The following is an 18942-nucleotide window of genomic DNA, read 5'->3' as shown; positions in this document are numbered from 1 at the left end:
GTTTTCTAAGTGGAGGAAAAGAGCTGCTTCAATACCCTCCACTTTATTAGGTCAAGAGATTTCCCACAATAGGTAGCCTGATAAATACATGTTGAAATTGCCAAAAAAGTTTAGCAAACAAAACACTTGAAAAGATACAACTATTCCTCTTATTACTAAACTTAATAATTTGGTGATTTCTGTACTTTTCCTGATAAAAATAAAAGGTGACAACTGATACTCAAAGTCGGAAACCAAATAATCAAACAAGATCACATTTATTCAATAGCTCCAAGTGCAAATACAGCAAGTCAGTTCACAAAGTTTCCAGATACAGCTTTAAGGATAATGAAAAATTGCTATACAAAAATGAAAGGGTAAATAGCAGAAAGAAAGCTCAATTTTTTAAAAATTCAAGTAACCTGAAAACCTTTACACTAAAATATTCCACTTACATCAATTCAGAAATGCCTTAATTTAGAGATACCAGAAGTACATTGCAATCAAAAAGGATTTCTCCAAAAAAGAGAATCACCCAGACTGTTCTTGGCGCTGGCTATTTCGGATTCCGCAGCCTCACTCACACTATTTGGATCGGTGTGGTTTAACCCATGGTATTTGCTCTTTAAGCAAATTCTAAAAAGTGTTTAAAATTCAGTAAGAAGCCAACACCACTACTAAGAGTTCTTAAAATGGCCATTATGTATTTAAAAGATTTACAGATCAACTTCAGCTTCCAGCCTATGGTACCACTGGGGGAAAAGACATGGATTAATACTCCTTCCATCACTTAAATCCTTTTTGTCAGGTTAGCAACATGGCCTTTAAAGCTTCCTCATGGACACTGTACTTTAATATATAGAAGTTCCCACTAGGAAGATAATTAAAGGTTGTTAATGTTCTTTTTATCGCTGAGTGGCCAAGACACATGTTTATTTCTGCTCCCCAGAAGCAATGTTAGCTACTAGCTTCAATTCAGGAAAATGTGTATCTTCAGGAAGCTTTAAATGGGGTATTTATTCAGTCTTTTTCTCAGCCTGCTTCATCCTTTCATTGTAGGCAACGTATTGAGAGTCTGTTCCAAAAATTCTATCCCACCATGTAAATGTCGAAGCATAGTTTCCAATGAAGTTCATGTGGTGGAAATCATGGTGCCGAGAACCAGCGTAGAAAGGGATGAGATTTAAAGGGTTCAGAGGAATATCATAACCACTGAAATAAAAATGACAAAGATTATTAATGAAGTCAATACACCTTACATAATCTACATTTATATGCTTGCTAACCAATTCAAGGAACATTCCACTTGACCTAAGTACTTATTTCTGACATGTTTGCAAAAGACAAAAACTCACAGAAAGTGGTACATAGTCTAGAAACCACTTTTAGAAATTAAAAACTTAAACGATGTATAGAAATTAATACTATCCATCAGGGGATGAAAGAGAGGGATTATAATAATGAAATCTTTAGATGTAGATTTTCAAGAATTATTTCTTTTTCTGTTTTAAAGGACCTTTCTCACCATAGTTTGTAATGCTCATAATACTATATATTTACTACTAAATGATATGTAATACTAAAAGATACACTACATATCTTTTAGGAAAAATTATATGAAATTAGTATCAAGCATTAAGAAGGTTAAACCTAAGCATAGCTGTGTAGCAACTCCTTTTAGTGTTTTCTCCTTTATTTCTACACATCTAAAATCTGATATCCACAATTGTACCTGTTGGAATCACCCCAATCCTTCCCTCCCCTTAGGCTGGAAGAAAAGAGTAATGCAAGGAAAGAATGAAGGAGACACCATCTACCACTTCTCTGCCTAAGACTAGAGCATTCATTTTGCTGCCTTAGTGATTTAGAAATAATTGCTACAATTTCATACTCTGCTTTCACAGATGAAGTAAAAAGTCCCAAATAAAAATGTAATGTATATATAATAATTTTAAAATAATGAAAAACTAAGATATGAGGCATCTGAAAAGGCATGAAATACAAATAATCTGCCACCAAATGCCTCCCATTCAACAGAAAGGAAGCGTGTGACGTACGCGCGTATTCCGAGTAGTCTCCCTTCAGTGCTGGGCAGCACAGAAAGATGGAGACAAAATATTTACAATGTATGTAACAAACAAGGCTTACGTGGACCAACAGGTTATAAAACATATAACCTAACAGAAAAGTAGGCAAATGATATAAAAAGGTAATTCAAAAAAAAAAATCCTGTTGGTCAACAAGCACACAGACATGCAGCCTCAAGCCTGAAGGCTCCCTGCCCCACTACCGACAGACACCAGTGAAGAAGACTGTGATGTGGGCTGGCAAGGTGCTGGGTGCAGGGAGAGCTCTCTGACAGGTCCTAGTGGGGCTGGGATTGTGAAGACGGGCCCTTTGGGAGGGCAGTTTTGCAGCCCCTAGCAAAATTCTATTTCATTTTCTCAAATGATACATGAATATACTCTCACCATAAAAATGACAACAGCATACACAGATAGAAATGTAAAAAATAATCTATTATTTGAGCTCTTATCCGATGATTATGTTCTCTTGCTTTCTTAAAAATAATAACATTAACAAGATTAACTTCTTCTATTAATCTACTTAGAAAAAAGATAACCTACGACAATGATTAAGGTGGGTGAAATGAGTAAAGGGATTAAAAGGTATGAACTTCCAGTTGTACGATGAGTATGTCCTGGGGAAGTGATGGACAGCACGGAGACTATAGTTAATGGTACTGTACTGTGGAATTTGAAAGCTGCTAAGAGAGTAATCTTAAAAGTTCTTGTTGGTGGGGAGGGTATAGCTCAAGTGGTAGAGTGCATGCTTAGCATACACAAAGTCCTGGGTTCAATCCCCAGTACCTCCTCCAAAAATAAATAAACTTAACTACCTCCCCCCACCAACAAAAAAATAATAAAAAATAAAATAATTTTTAAAAAGCTCTTGTCATAAGAAAAAAACCTTGCAACTATGTGTAATGGTAGATGTTAATGAAACTTACTGTGGTGGTCATTTTACAATATATCAAATCATTATTTTGTACACCTAAAACTAACATGTCAATTACATCTCAATTTTAAAAAAAGATAATTATATCTTTATTTATGTCAATTACATCTCAATTTAAAAAAAGAAATAAAGATAATCTATGACCATGGAAAAAAAGATATTTTATGCTGCCTTCTACCTGAATAGAAACCATAGCTCACCTATGGACATCAATAGTTTCTATCAAACGCACGGTCACCCAGGCCCAGAGAAGAATAACATGATCACATAAAAGCATGATTCCGATGAAAAATCCAGTTCCAAGAATTAGGGTTTCCAGAGGATGTGCATATTCAGCTTCCATTCCAAAGGGAGACTGAAATAAAGAAGAACTGCTTAACACAGTGTGATGGAGAATTTTACATGTCCACTTATTGAAGCCACGGTGCCCAGCTGCCTGGTCAAACACCAACTGAGGTGCTGCTGTGAAGGTCTTTTTCAGATGTTATTGACATTGAATCAGTAGACCGGACCCTCCATAAGGCAGGTGGGCTTCACCTACTCAAAGGCTTTAAAACTGAGCAAAGACTGTGGCTTACCAAGGAAGAAGGAACTCTCCAGACCGCAATACAGAAACCCTACCTGGTTTCCAGTCTGCTGCCCTGTGGGCTTCAGACCCACGGCTGCAGCATCAAGTCTCACCTGCATTTCCAGTCTGTGAGCTGCCCGACCAATTTCAGATTCGCCAGCCCCCATAATTAAAGCCAGTTCCTTAAAATAAATCTGTGTGTACAATGCTAATATACATATATATTCTAATTTATTTATGCACATAGTTTTATAAAACTATATCCTTTCTGCATGTTACAATAGCACAGTCATCCCTCGGTATCCAAAGGGTATTGGTTCCAGAAATTCCCCTCAGATGCCAAACTCCACAGATGCTCAAGTCCCTTATATAAAATGGTGCAACATTTGCATGTAACCTGTGCATAACCTCCCACATAGTTTAAGTCATCTCTAGATTACTTATATTACCTAGAACAATGTAAGTGCTATGCAAATAGCTATGAATACAATTTAAATGTTATGTAAATAGTTGCCCACTCAGACAAATTCAAGTTTTGCCTTTTGGAATTTTCTGGAATTTTTTTCCCTGAATATATGTATTTTTAATCTTCTGACTTGTTTAAGTCACTGTTTGTTTATTTTTGTTGGTTGGGGGTAATTAGGTTTATTTATTTATTTTAGTGGAAGCACTGGGATTGAACCCAGGACGTTGTGTATGCTAGACGTGCACTCTACCACTGGGCTATTCCCTCCCCTCTTCCCAAATATTTTTGATCCTCAGTTGAATCCATGGGTTCAGAACTCACAGATACTGAGGGCCAACTGCATATCTAGCCACATATACATAAACGTTAACAATAATTCTCAATAAAAATATCCTTTTGTTCTTATCAAAATCAAAAGGTCTAGGGATGTCCTTAATACAATCTATTTTAAAAACTGTCTTTGATGGCTTAAGGTAAAGGCATTAAACAACTGACTCTAATTTTGGTTAATGCGTTTGAAATTGTTCTGCCAAGAAAGGGATGTTTCGCTGAGCATATCATGTAATCAGGATCAATGTGGATCAAGGAAGACTGAGATAACCAATCCGACAAAAGCTAACAACAAAGTAGTGCCGATAAAAATCACTGTTTAGTTGGGGGGGATTTTGCAGTGAGGTGGAAATGCATTAAAACTAAGTTAGAAATTGTTTTAGAAGTTTAACGATTCAAGGTTTGTTGTTTTGGGATCCCATTAAGTGATGCTAACATCACTAGAGCCTCTACCAAAGTGTCAGGTACCCAATTGTGTCAGGGTAGTGCTCTGGCCCCAAAGACAAAGATGAACACTTTCATGTAACATTTTTCCTTTGAGTCTCAATTTACCATGAAATTAAGATACTAAAGACAGTCTGCAGAACTGGCTGTGTGTGTGTGTGTGTGTGTGTGTGTGTGTGTGTGTGTGTGTGTGTGTGTGTGTGTGTGTGTGTGTGTGTGTGTGTGTGTTATATTCTTAACAATGATGCCAAAGGAAAAAGAAATAAAAGACCACTGACAATTTTTTTTTAAAGTCCAGATTTTTTAAAAAAATGAGATTTTTGCCTCTAATAGAAAAAAATGCATTAAATAGAATTCTAACATACCTGAAACTCATGATGAATTTTATGAATATATTTATATATTCTTTTGTGGTGTAAGAGCCTGTGCAGGAAATAGTGCCAGGTGTCTTCAATCACTGCACAGCCAAAGCATCTTGCCAAGAGCATATACCTTTAGGATGAAAATACTGTAATGAGTATAAAATAACTTTTTCTTAAACGATCTAGATTTTAACCTGGGAACACCACTTGAGACACTGCATAAAACCAAATACCAGCTTGATCTAATTGGATATGTTAATCAACAAATCCTTAAAACTGCTAGATACAAGTTGGCTATCTGATACCACTTGAAGAAGGGTTACAGCCTGACCACCATACCCATTCTAATTCATTAAAAAAAAAAATTCACAGGTATAAAATTGGAGTTAAACAAAATTCAAAACTTACAGGAATATACATTAATAGGAAAAGTATATATCTATACACTGTGCATCTAAATTCAGGTTATGTTGGGAACAGACAGTTAAATACAAATATTATTTAACACAAATATTTATGCTCAGATAACATCTTTGTGTCTATATGGTCACAACTTTTACAAATCTCACTATTCTTTCATTTTTTTTCATTCATTTAGACTTAAAATGCAATTTATTTTTTCTTGGTATAAGCACATGTATCTGTATACACGCCTATAAAGGATGTTATAGAAACTGCGGATGGGAGAAACTCACCTTCCAATAAAATATTACATTAAAACGTAGAAACATAAAAATGGGGACATTTTAAGTTTCTACTATGGTTTACTTTTCTACATTTTACTTGCAAAGTTTAGAACAAACAAACATTAACCAAACGAAGAAAGAAGATAACCATTAAGAGTATTTTAATTGGATGATACACCAGGACTGAGTATAAAGGTCAAATCTTTATCTACGTACCATCTTGGCATTCTTTCCCAATCATAAGGGATATTGAAATACTCCGTAAAATAGTAAGTTCCGCAAATCAAAGGAAGCTGGATACAAAAGTGATTAAAGAGAAGTACTTTAAAACATTTCCATTGGTTTTCCCATGTTTCTGGTTTATCCTGTGGAGAAGAATCACAGTATTTAGTACTAGCCTCTGCTGTCAGTAGTTTCACCTGGAAAGTAGAAGTAAATTCCTGTTTTTTTCTCTAGTGTTTAAATGAGTCCTGAATTCTATGCTATTTAATGAATCCTATGCTATGTGAGTTCTGTACTATAATTGCTATGTTACAGTAACTAGGGCCCAGGAACCACAACATCCGCCCCCGCTGAGTTCTTGACAACTGTTATCACCACTTTAAATAGGTGAAGGAACCGTGAACAGACACACCCAGGCGTAATAATCCCAGTGATCTCAATAAACCAAAACAGCCCCACAGAATGAACAACGCTCCTATTTGCTGCCCACAGACCGTTTACTTCTTTTACCAAAAATTCCCAAGAGGAAGAAAAGTGTTAAGCTAAGATCACAGCTGGGCTCTCCCCACTGCTGAGGTGGTTGTAAACGCAGCATTGGGAGCCTCACTGCACAGGCAACTCGGTCCTTCCGGCCATTCAGTGGTATTCATTCCCAGAAATAAGTGCATTTTTGTTCATGTAACAGTGACAGAATTATAAACTCTGAGCTGAAAGAACTTTAGAAACAAACGTGTCCAGCGGCTCCCAAAGAACGGACAGGTACTACTCATAGGTGGAGAATTTCACGGATTAAAGTCAAAATGAGAAAGTGAGATCAAGGTGAAATGTTCATAAAACCTCATCAGGTTATGGAACTGCTCAGCAAGCCATACAGAAAAATCTAAATTTATTCAATTTAAAGGGCTGCCCTTAGATAAGAGGAGCTTTTGGTTTTACAAAAAGATGGTCATAATAAATAGTAGTTACTGCTTTGTTTTAAATGTCCCTGCTTAAAAATTCAGAAACCCGCCAATGAAAGTTTTAACCGAACCACAATAGCCCATGGATGGAAACCACTGCCCATCAGCAGAAGCCCAAAGAGGTCAACCACTCTGCCCAGGATCACACAGGCAGTTATTAGCAGAACTTGGACAAACCAAACTAGGTCTCCAGTGCTCCTGAAATTCTTTAGGAGAGTTACCTTCCCTGACGAACAAAACAACAAAAGGAACAGCATTCAACTGGTAATCAATCTGGAGAGCTGGCTCTGACCTCAGGGCTTCTGTGGCATTCACAACTCAGTTTACTCAACAATAAAATAAAGGAATTAGGCCAAGATAATTTATAATTGTCTACTTCTACTCTGACGCTGCTCCTCCAAACTTCCCATCTTTGATGGGGACAAAATGGAAGGAGATAAGTGGAAGAGGGAATAAATGGAAGATGCTGGCTTGGGCTGGCAATGGCATGGTTTTTCCCGTAGAAACTATGATTAACAGATTCGTGGTACCCTAGCTGCAGAAATTAACACAAAAATGAATCAACTAAAAAAAAAAAAAATCACATGTATTCTGTTTACCAGGGCCATAGACTTCAGAAAGAATGTTTTGGTGTAAATAACCTTGAGGATAATTCCCAGAAAATTATTAAGATGTATGACTTAAAAAAAAAATCCTGCAAGGTCTACTTCATCACTTTTTCATTCCCGTGTGTATAGCGCCCTCACTTAACTATCTTTTCTGTTTCAAAGCAGAAAGTCTTCAGTGTTAGCTCCACCACCAACTTCTTCCTGTACCTTCAATGTTTTAGGGTATCTGCCTTCAAAATGTGTAAACCTGTAATTAGCTTGTACTGATTCTTTGGCTTGTTTTTAACCCCCCTTATAGTGTGAAAACTGGTCCTGATTTACCTTCACAATTAATTTTAGTATCAAAAAAGCCCAAAGCAGGGAACTTAATGGTTGTGAAACTCAAGGAGAACATTTTAAATACAGACTTGAAGCCTTTCAATCTCCGTTTATAAATAACAATTTGATCTACCAGATTATTGCTTGTCTTTTTCTTTCTTTCTCTCTCTCTTTCTTTTGCCATGTTTTATTCTGAAGTCTTCATAAACCCTTGACAGAAAAAGATCTTTCTCTCTCTGAAAAAGTTACCACCTCTGACCAGTGGGTCAGCCATAGAGGGCAGAGCAGAAAGGCCTGGCCAGCCATACAACCAATCGGCCCTATACATAAACTACTGGGTGACTCATGGCAGCTGGAATTTCAAACACACATGAGAATTTAGACATCCAACCTGAAATTCTGCCTTTCAAACCAGTTCTTATTTCATTTAAAAAAAAAATTGGAAATTTTGTGTTCTTTATTTAAGGTAACAGGTTACCCTCCTTTGGGCCACATCCCATTTTATTCCTTCTCCCTTTACCGCTTGTTCTTCCCTCCTTTGCATTGGAGTCCACAGGGAGCTGGCCCCCTGCACTCCCCCAAGAGCATCAGTGTTAGTACCTGCATAAAGTGAGACTCACTGGGAGGCTACGAAGCAAATAGACGGACCAGAAAGGATGCGTGCAGGCACTGCACCAGACATGTACCTGTCTCCTTAGATGAACACTCCCAAGATGCCTACTTTCTACCAAGACTGTGTGCCCTCCAGTTTCAGTTTGCCATGATTTTTTAGAAAAAGGTAAACAGCATTAGAAACAATCATGAATTTACCAAGTGCTGATAAATGGCTCCTTTCTTTAATAAGCTGGTCCACATTCTTTACTGGGAACAGTGTCAACCTCATTGGTCTACACATTGCTAGAGTTCATTACTTTCCCTGTTCAAAACTGAGAAGAGGCGCTGCATATATCTCAACACCTTGTCATGCACAGCAAGCTCTCAAGAAACATTTAGTGCACTGAGGCAAATACCTAGAAGCTAGGAGCATCATCACTTTTTTTTAGAATGACAAGAATGCGCAGAACTACCACAATATGTTAAAACAAAACCCTAATAGTCGTGATCAAGGTCTTAGCAAATTAACATACACTTAGGGCCTGAGACATCAAGGGTTGGAGTGAACTGCAAAATAATACTCAAAAATCCCCATAACCTTCCCTTCCAGTTAACTTAAAAATTAAAATTTATAACATTCATTTGTGATAAAACCTCTCCATAAAGTGGGTATAGAGGGAACATATCTCAACATAATAAAGGCCATATTGACAAACCCCACAGCTAACATTATACTCGATGGTGAAAAGCTAAAAGCATTTTGTCTAAGATCAGAAACAAGACAAGGATGCTACTCTTGCCACTTTTGTTTAACATAGTATTGGAAGTCCTAGCCACCGCAATTAGACAAGAAAAAGAAATAAAAGGAATCCAAATTGGAAAGGAAGAAGTAAAACTGTCACTGTTTGCAGATGACATGAAACTATACATAGAAAATCCTAAAGATGCTACTAGAAAACTACTAGAGCTCATCAATGAATTTAGTAAAGTTGCTGGATACAGAATTAATAATATACAGAACTCTGTTGGATTTCTATACACTAACAACAAACTATCAGAAAGAGAAATTTAGGAAACAATCCCATTTACCACTGCAGCCAAAAGAATGAAATACCTAGGAATAAACCTACCTAAGGACCTGTACTCGGAAAACTGTAAGACTGATGAAAAAACTGAAGATGACACAGACGGAAGGATATAGCATATTGAAGGATCAGAAGAACTAACATTGTTGAAATGGCCATACTGCCCAAGGCAACCTACAGATTCGATGCAATCCTTATCAAAACACCAACAGCATTTTCCACAGAACTAGAACGAATAATTTTAAAATTTTTATGGAAACACCATAAAACTCCTAGAAGAAAACATAGGCAGAACACTCTGATATAAACTGTAGCAATATTTTTTTGGATCTGTCTCCAAAGGCAAAGGAAAGAAAAGCAAAAATAAACAAACAGGACCTATTTAAACTTAAAAGCTTTTGCACAACAAAGGAAACCATTGACAAAGCAAAAAGACAACCTACTGAATGGGAGAAAATATTTGTGAATGATAAGGGATTAATATCCAAAATGATTTGTGAATGATAAGGGATTAATATCCAAAATATATAAACAGCTCATTCAACTCAATATCAAAAAAAAACACAACAAATTAAAAACTGGGCAGAAGACCTGAATAGACATTTTTCTAAAGATATACAGATGGCCAACAGGCACATGAAAAGATGCTCAGCATTGCTAATCATCAGGGAAATGCACATCAAAATCACTATGAGATATCATCTCACACCTGTCAGAATGGCTATCATCAAAAGGACCACAAACAACAGATGTTGGTGAGGATGTGGATAAAAGGTAACCCTCGTATGCAGCTGGTGGGAATGTAAACTGGTGCAGCTGCTGTAGAAAACAGTATGGAGGTTCCTCAAAAACTAAAACCATATGATCCAGTAATTCTACTTCTGGGTTTATATCCAAAAAGAAAACACTAATTTAAAAAGATACATGCACCTGCCCCTCCAATGTTCACAGCAGCATTATTATAGCCAAGATATGGAAGTGACCTAAATTAAGTGTCCATCAACAGATGAATGGATAAAGAAGATATGTATATATACACACACACACATATATATATATATATATACATATATATAATGTAATAGTACTCGGTCATTAAAAAGAGTGAAATTTTGCCATTTGTAACAACATGGGTGGTATTGGAGGGTATTATGCTTGGTGAAGTAGGTCAGAGAAAAACAAATACTGTATGTTATCACTTATATGTGGGCAAAAAACCCCAAAACAAATAAATGAATAACAAAACACAGACTCACAGATATAGAAAACAAACTAGTGGTTACCAGTGGGGAGAGGGAGAGGGTAGGGGAGAGACAGAGGCAGGGGATTAAGAGGTACAAACTACTATGTGTAAAGCAGATAAACAATAAGGATCTATTGTACAGCATAGAGTACAGAGCCAGTATTTTATAATTTTAAACGGAGTATAATCTATAAATATTTTGAATCACAATGTTGTACACCTGACACCAATATATTGTAAATCAAAGATATCTCAGCAAAAAAAAAAATAAATAAAATTTATAAACCCAAATTAGACAAACATCAAATAGAGTTAAGGCACAATTTAACAAATTATTCTTGGCAACTTTATCAGTAATGATCTAGGGCTATGCTAATACAGTAGCAACTAGAAACATGTGGCTATTAAACACTTTAAATGCACCTAGTCTAAATTGAGATGGGCTGAAATTAGTGTAAAATATACACTGGATCCCAAAGACTTATTATAAGAATAAGAACAGAACATATCCTGTTAAATACTCTTAAATTTTGATTACTTGTTAAGACAGTAACAGTAGACATTTACTGGGTTAAATAAAATATACTGTTAACATTATTTTCTACATTTCTTTTTTACTTTTTAATGTATTCTACTAGAAAATTACATATGTGGCTTCATTATATTTCTACTGGACAACCCTGATCTAGAGTCTATTTTGAGCTATGAAGTTATATTTACTTTAAAAATATTCAACACTAATAATACCCATTGCAAGTCCATCATACTCACCTTTTGAATTTTGTACTTTTTCATGTAAGGTATAAATTGAAACAAAAATCCAGGTAAACAGAAGAAGAAATAAAGGAACTCATGAACTATGAGGGATCCCCACGTTGCAATCTGGAACTTTGTGTAATTATTCAACATGTAGTTCCAAGCATTTTTAAATGGTTCCTGCAGAGGATTCTCAGGTAAAAGTGAGTCTACATACTCCACAGCCAAGGACGCTGAACTAAAGATGTTGACACTTTCATTCGTCGCCATTTTTCAAAGCTCTGCAGACAGCCTTATAACTCTGTAAATATAAATAAATAAGTAATAAGCAAGCTAGATAATGGAATTCCAAGAAAACAGGTTTTAAAATCCTTCTGATTAATTTTTAAAATAAGAATTGCTAAAGGAGCACCAATCTCTCAGGTCCTAAACATATGATTAAAAACACAAGTCTACAGTATGTCCTCACCACCTCCACTTGTAGATACGATTTAAAAGCCACATGTTAACTTTCAAGAGCAGGATCTAAAGAACAATAGTGGGTAAGGAATTTCAACCCATCTTTAAAGAGACTTTTCAGCATGGTCTCCAAGGAAAAATTTGTAATTTCACAGTTGGGTTTAGAAGTGTCACTTAAAACCAAAAGAATCTATAAAGAAAAAGCCTGCCAAATGTGACTACATACAAATTAAATACTTATAACTGGAGAATAAAAAGACAATTATAAATAAAGTCAAAGATCAAATGACAAACTGGAACAAATATTTCCAAGGATTATGACAAAGGGCTACTTTAAACGTGTGCTTTAGAAAAAGCCTAAGAATCTGGCAGAAAAACGACAGAAGACCATTCACGAAGCTTCACAGAAAAAATAAACGCAAATGCTCACTAAGCAAATGAGCAGTTCAATTTCGCTCACGTAGGAAATGCATACTAAGATAGAATCTTTACGTTTCCTAGTGCCCAGCACCCAGTCACAATATGGGGAAACAGGCGCCACTGTACGCTGTTGACGGGAGGATCAGCCTATCTTTGAGGAAAAATTCAGTATTTATTACAATTCAAAATGAATACACTTTTTGACCCAACAATTTTCTCACTCACTAAGTCTGAAGGAAGCATTGCTTACAATAGCAAAAACAAAGAGAAAATAGAAAAACACGTTAAGCCCACCAACAAGAAACAAATTAAATTGTCAGGTCCTTCCAAAGACACACAGCCGCTTGAAAGGAGGAAGACCTACATGTTCTATGTAGAAAGATGTCTAAGATATGGTATAAAGTGAAACAGCAAGTTGCAGAATGTACAGCAAGAGCCCCACTTACGTTTTTGTGAAAAGGCTGTATGTTTTGTCTATGCACTTTTATGCATATGTGCATACTACACACACATATAGAAAATGTACAGAAAAATGCATGTGCATACACGGTGGGGGAGTTGTGGAAAGGAGAAAAATTTTCCTTTCAATTCTATACCTTCTTACATTTTTTTCTATGAGCATGTTTTACTTATATGATAAATAGTTTAAATAGGTCAGCAAATTAAAAAGGAGAAACTTATGAAGAATATCTCTTTCCTAAAAAATATTCACTGCTAGACAATGAAGCAAGGCCCTCAACATTCTAAAGGAACCGGATTTCCACCCCAGAATTCGATATCCAGACAAATTACTGAACCAGGTGGGTGAGTGGTATTTTTCAGCCACACAGTATCCAGAAGTTACCACTCCAAAGTCTTTCTTAGGAAGCTACTAGAAGTTGTTCACCACTAAAACCAAGAAAGTGGGACACAGAAAACAAGAGATCCAACCAAAAGCCAAAATAATTTCCTGGAGGATAATGGCAGAAGACCGCAGCCAGTCTGGACTAGAGCAGTGCCCTTTGCTGCTATACCATGTAGTTCCCCTGATCGTGTGCTTTTAGGAAAGCAAGAGAGTAAACCAAAGAAGAGAACGCCTTGAGATCCAGGACATATGGACCACCCCACCCCCGCCAACTCAAGAGAAAAGCAAAGGAAATTTTAAGGAAGACAGCGAAAGAAAGTGCCAGGATGACAGCTGGATGGCAGGCCTAGAGAAGAGCAAATTCAGACTGGAGAAAAATGAAGATCTCCCAGAGGGACAACTCCAGGGAAAAATTGGAAAGGACAGATTATCTCCTATGATTGACCTTATAGAAAAGTGTACCATGGGAAGAATATGCAATGGGTGTAAAGAAAGTTAAGCAAATGAAAATAATAAGGCAATTATTAACTTTGGAGAAAAACAAAAGCAAAAAAAATGAAAGAAAAAATAACATGCATTTTAATGTTTAACTGTGAATAATTTTTACATAGGCATAATAACATAGTCTCTGAATGCTGTTTTAAGAAAAAACTGTAAACTAACCTTACCGGAAAGATGGAAGAAGGGAAGGAGAGAGGATATTGGTGTAAGAGCACTAAACCTTACCTATCATGATAAGAAAACAGTTGCATAAATGTTTACAAATGTTATATCCTCTTGTTGAATTGAAGCCTTTGTCATTATATACCACCCTTTTGTCTCTTATTACAAACTTTGTTTTAAAGTTGATTTTTGGTAGGGTGGGTATAGCTTGGTGGTACAGTACATGCTTAGCATGCACCAGGTCCTGGGTTCAACCCACAATACTGCCATTAAAAAACAAAACCAAAAAAAAAAACTAAATAAATAAAAAGTCAATTTTGTCTGACATTAAAAAAAAAATTCACTACTGTTCCTAATTTATGAACTATGATGGATCCCTCTAAGACCAAATATATTAAGCCTCAGAAGCACGCTTAACAATGCTTAAAACACCCCCCTCCCCTCTCCCGCCCCCCAAATCGACCTCTTATCTTAGATGCTGGAAGCTCAGCCAGCTTCCTCAGGACTCTGAACTCACTCTGCATCGTTACTCGAGTCCCACTCATTCTCAAATGACTTACACCAGGGACTATCGAGTCACAGCCTGGGCTCACTCACCGTCTCCTCTAAGTCCACCTGCTCCTGTGCCCTCATCCTGCCTCATCAAGAACTTGTCCCTCACTCACCCTTTCGTCTGTCCCTCTTCACCAAGCTCACCTCCTCAAGTTGAAAAACATCCTCAAGTCTTCCTCTCTTGAGAAGTTTTCCTGACATCTCCCACCTCTCCCCTAAGCCACTGTCCCACTTCTTTTCCTCTAAACCAACCAACTCTGGTCTCAAGCCTCCGACTGCTTAATTCTCACCTACACAACTCACTCAACTACAGCTGACCTTTGATGGCACAGGTTTGAAATGTGCAGGTCCACTTACACTCGGATTTTTTTTCAATAAATATATTGGAAAATTTTTTGAAGATTTTCAACAGTGAAAAAACAGATGAACCAGAGAGCCTAGAAATAACCAAAAAAAGAAAAGAAAAAGGTATGTCACAAAAAATGTATCAAATACATGTAGATACTAGTTTATTCCCACCTAGGCACGAAGCAAGTGATATTTCATATAAAATTAATGTGCTGTATTTCCACACTGTTTTATAACTTTGCTTTCAAAGAATTACATTACCATACAGAATGCCTCTCTCTCTTCTACCTGGAGAGACTGTACCAGCCTACCATCTCAGGTAAATGGTTTTTTAAAAGGTAATGTCTCCAATACTGTATTATGAATATAACTAAAATTATGCTGTAAAATTTTATGATGGTCATTCATTAGTTATAGGCTGGGCTACCGTGAAGCAATCGTATCGATTACACCAGGAGACCACAAAGCAATCACACTGCGGCTTCTTTGTTATCAAAGCATGAATCCTTATACCTGCAAATAAATCTGAATTATTTCCACATTATCTTTTCAGTTTTGATGTGTGGTGTTAGTAATCTGTGTAACACCTATAGTGTTTTGTATCTTATAAAGACAATGTTCATGTAGGTACTGACAGACCATTCATCTTGTAAACAGACGACGTACACTTAACAGTATTAATAAATACAGTACAGCAAAGAGTAAATGTATTTTCTCTTCCTTATTTTTTAACATTTTGTTTTCTCAACTGTATATATTATTGGTAAGGCTTCGATCAATAAGACTATTAGTAGTTCAGTTTTGGAGGAGTCAAAAGTTACGTATGGATTCTCAACTTCCCAGAGGGTTAGCATCCCTGAGTTGTTCAAGGGTCAACTGTATTTGCAGTCTGGCTCCCCACTCACACCAAAACTCCTTCAATCTCCTAAATTACAAGATAAAAATTGTTCCAATCCTCATTTTTCATGAGGTCATTCCCAAATCTGACAATGCTGAACCAACACCACTGACTAGCTATGTGACCTTGAGCAAGTTAAGTAACTTCTCTGAGCCTCAGTCTTATTATCTTTAAAATGTAAAGAGTAACAATAATAACTAGAGGATGGAATCTTTTCACCATGCATGTGTGTATCCCATCACCACAATGCACACTTCAAATATCTTACAATTTTATTTGTCAACTATACCTCAATAAAGCTGAAAAATAAGGAATAATAAACATAATAGTATGGTTCTTCTAATGGGTCCAAGAACTAATGCATGTGAAGCACTTACCACAGGACCTGACACACAGTAGCTTCAAGAAGCGAACAATTATGAAGCATTATCTACATGCCACTGTGTTCTAGGGTGTTACATGCTCTGTGCATATTAAAGACTTTAATCCTTACCACCCTTTTCGAGGTGGGCAATTTTATTATCCCCATTTTACAAATGAAAAACTGAGGTGTAGAAAGATTAAGTAACTTTCTCGAGACAGAAACGCTAAGTGAAGGAGCCTGTATGCTCATCCATCGTGCTATCCTGTGATCCTAAATAACAAAGCACAAATTAATATTACAGTAAGAGTATTCCACATAGGCTGTCTTCATTTTCACACTGCCCATCTATTCTCCAGCCATCACAACCTGTTTCCTATTCTAATCAATGCACTGAATTTACTCTTAATCTAAGGGTCTCCTAGCTGCCAGATCCAACAAACATTTTTGGAGTTTTTTTTCAGCCAATCTGTGAGATTTGATACTTCTCTCCTTGAAATACCCTCCTTTCCTGATTCTTAGGATTCATACGTATTGACTCTGATTCAATGTGTGCTACTATGAGCAGCCACTGTGCTAGCTGCTGACCTCACCCTGACTTCAAAACATAAAACCTAGTGAGGAACACAAAGAAGTAACCAGACTGTCATAAAATTTGTGACAAGAACAATAAAGAGGTGGAAATATCAAGTGCTAGAACAGAGAGTTCTAGGGAAGATTTCTAGAGAAAGATGCATCTAAAATCAAACCTGGAACATAGAGGGGAGGTGACCAGATTAAAAGAGTAAAGTAGGGTTGGACAGGGGAACAGGGCATGTTTTGAGTAGAGACATCAGATCCAAAGACTCAAACAGGAGATGAGAAAGGATACAGAACTTTCTGATTTACTATGTCTGTGGTACAGCTTCTGAGAAAGGAAGGCTCGAGAATTGAGGCTGGAGAGCTTGTCCCAGGCATGCTTTTTTAATCCCTTTCTAACTATTCCAGATTACCTGGAGTTACCTTATCTGTTCCCAGTTTTAAGACTACAGCGATATCTACAATCTCTCTAGGCCTCTCTCCTAAACTCCAGGTACTGGTTATCCAAAAGTAATTTCTGCTTCGACGGTTCACAGGCACGTCAAGTTCAACACGTCCAAAAGTTCTGCCACTGCTCCCTGCAACCCTGCTCAAAAAACTGAACTGGCCACACCACCTGTTTAGTTATCTCGGAAGTTCTTGATCTCTGTCTCCGCTGCCTGAGTTAAGTCTTCAAACACTTTCCCGATTTAGAAATAACTGATTTAATTAACATTCAGACCCAAGGGAGGGAACCCAAGGGAGGGAACCCAAGGGAGGGAAATGGATACACTTCTGCCAGCTGAACAAGAGTAAACAATCGGAATTAAAGAGGAGAGGGGAGGGGAAATAAAGACTGAATATCTTTTCCTTTTCTCAGCCTTACACAACCAGACTCACTGGAGTCCTGCTACATGCTCGGACGAAAGAAATGTAGTCGTTTGTGGATTCCCCAAGAAACTTATAGTTTAGCTTTCTGAGCGCGCCAGCAGTGTCCGCCCTTTGCCGAGCCCGGATCGCACCTCCAACCGTGCTCTTGTTAAACCTCCCTCTAGGACACGAAGCCAGCAACCCTCTCAACAGCAGACAGGGCTCGCCCCTTCTCCAGACCTCACGGTTTCAGGTAGCGCCTTCCCACGGATAAGGGCCTAGGCCTCTGCTGTCCTCCTCGCTCACCTTCTCTCTCCCACCCTCCGTATTCCTACACGATGGGCTCTGACCATCCTGTGCTTCGTCTTTGCCCACGAAACATTGTCCCTTGCCAGTACGGTTCTCTGCTCAACTCCTATTCATCCTTCAGTACTTTCCTCGGATGCCCTTCCCCACCGCACGCCCCGCCGCGCATACAAACAAATCTTCCTTTTTCTTTTTGTAGAACTCTGGTCACTCTGCCACCCTGTGTTGTGACCACTGTTCCCGGACGGCTGAGGGCCGTGCCCCGTTCCGTCACTGAGGGGTTTCACCCATTTCCACCCGCACCCGCGCCCGCGGCCAGACGCTCTATCCTGACTTCCATCCAGACCTCCACCCGCGAGTGCTAGCCGCGCCCCCCTCTATCCGGGCCCCTCACCTAGACGCCGCACGGTCTGCCGCCACTGCCGCCTCCGCCGCCGCCGCCGCCGCCGCCTCGCGAGCTCGGCTAGGCTCTAGCCGCTCCAGGGGTAGCCAGTTCCTCCCGCCGTTATTGGCTTGTGAGTGCCCTGCCCCGCCTTCCAGGCGCTGTGATTGGTCCGTGCGGCTGACGGCATCGTGTGACTCAAGAGACCGGAGCACTGGCTGCGAGGCCATTGGCTGCGCGGATGGAGTGAGGATCGTGAGAGCTAGGCGACCGGCCAGTAGCAGCGCCGAGGAGCCTATGGGCGGGAGCGCGCGGCCTGCAGAGGAGGACGGACGTGAGACCGCGAGGTGTCGCCTAGCAACCTCGGCCCCGCCCCCAGGCTCCTGCGCGATCCGGGAGGCTGTGGAGCGTGGGTTCTTCGGTCGCCGCGCTCGCTGTGTTCACAGATCACCCTTCCTGCTGGTGCGCCCCGGGTTTAGACCACCCTCTTTCCGGTCCGCAGCCCTAGTACCCCTTGATAACCTCTACCTGTACATGGGACTTGGGGAACTTCAAATGCAGCCCGCCTCCACTTGCGGACGGGAAGCCGAGGCTTCGGGTTAGGAGAGCCTGGTCGCGACAGCAGACCTGCAGCTGGGCTCGG

The 18942-nt window shown here is 38.7% G+C and overlaps 1 protein-coding gene across 3 annotated transcripts; it reads right to left on the bottom strand.

Moving 5' to 3' along the window:
• Positions 1–238: 238 nt before the first annotated feature.
• Positions 239–18427, bottom strand: MSMO1 (methylsterol monooxygenase 1). 3 transcript variants are annotated; one of them, XM_064487805.1, is made up of 7 exons: positions 18312–18388; positions 14934–15013; positions 11654–11939; positions 6070–6218; positions 5171–5297; positions 3198–3352; positions 239–1191 (listed from the first exon to the last, which is right to left on the bottom strand). In XM_064487805.1, exons 3-7 carry the CDS (start codon positions 11906–11908, stop codon positions 996–998), a joined length of 882 nt encoding a protein of 293 aa, XP_064343875.1. In that variant the 5' UTR covers positions 11909–11939; positions 14934–15013; positions 18312–18388; the 3' UTR covers positions 239–995. The 3 variants fall into 3 exon arrangements, with proteins under 3 accessions (XP_064343875.1, XP_031320012.1, XP_031320020.1); XM_031464152.2 differs by lacking the exon at positions 14934–15013 and having other exon boundaries at positions 18312–18427; XM_031464160.2 differs by lacking the exons at positions 14934–15013; positions 18312–18388 and adding an exon at positions 14895–14913.
• Between the last annotated feature and the right edge of the window lie 515 nt (positions 18428–18942).

The sequence above is a fragment of the Camelus dromedarius genome, chromosome 1 (genome assembly GCF_036321535.1).
Source record: "Camelus dromedarius isolate mCamDro1 chromosome 1, mCamDro1.pat, whole genome shotgun sequence".
NCBI lineage: Eukaryota > Metazoa > Chordata > Mammalia > Artiodactyla > Camelidae > Camelus > Camelus dromedarius.
This window is presented reverse-complemented; position numbering and strand designations above follow the sequence as displayed.

Excerpts from the sequence above, each read along its gene's own strand:
- MSMO1 (XM_031464152.2), bottom strand. The coding sequence starts at position 11,908 with ATGGCGACGAATGAAAGTGTCAACATCTTTAGTTCAGCGTCCTTGGCT. Across the intron at positions 3,353-5,170 it reads AAATTCATCATGAGTTTCAG|TCTCCCTTTGGAATGGAAGC; the intron begins GTATGTTAGAAT and ends TCTTTATTTCAG. Across the intron at positions 1,192-3,197 it reads GAAACTATTGATGTCCATAG|TGGTTATGATATTCCTCTGA; the intron begins GTGAGCTATGGT and ends TTTTTATTTCAG.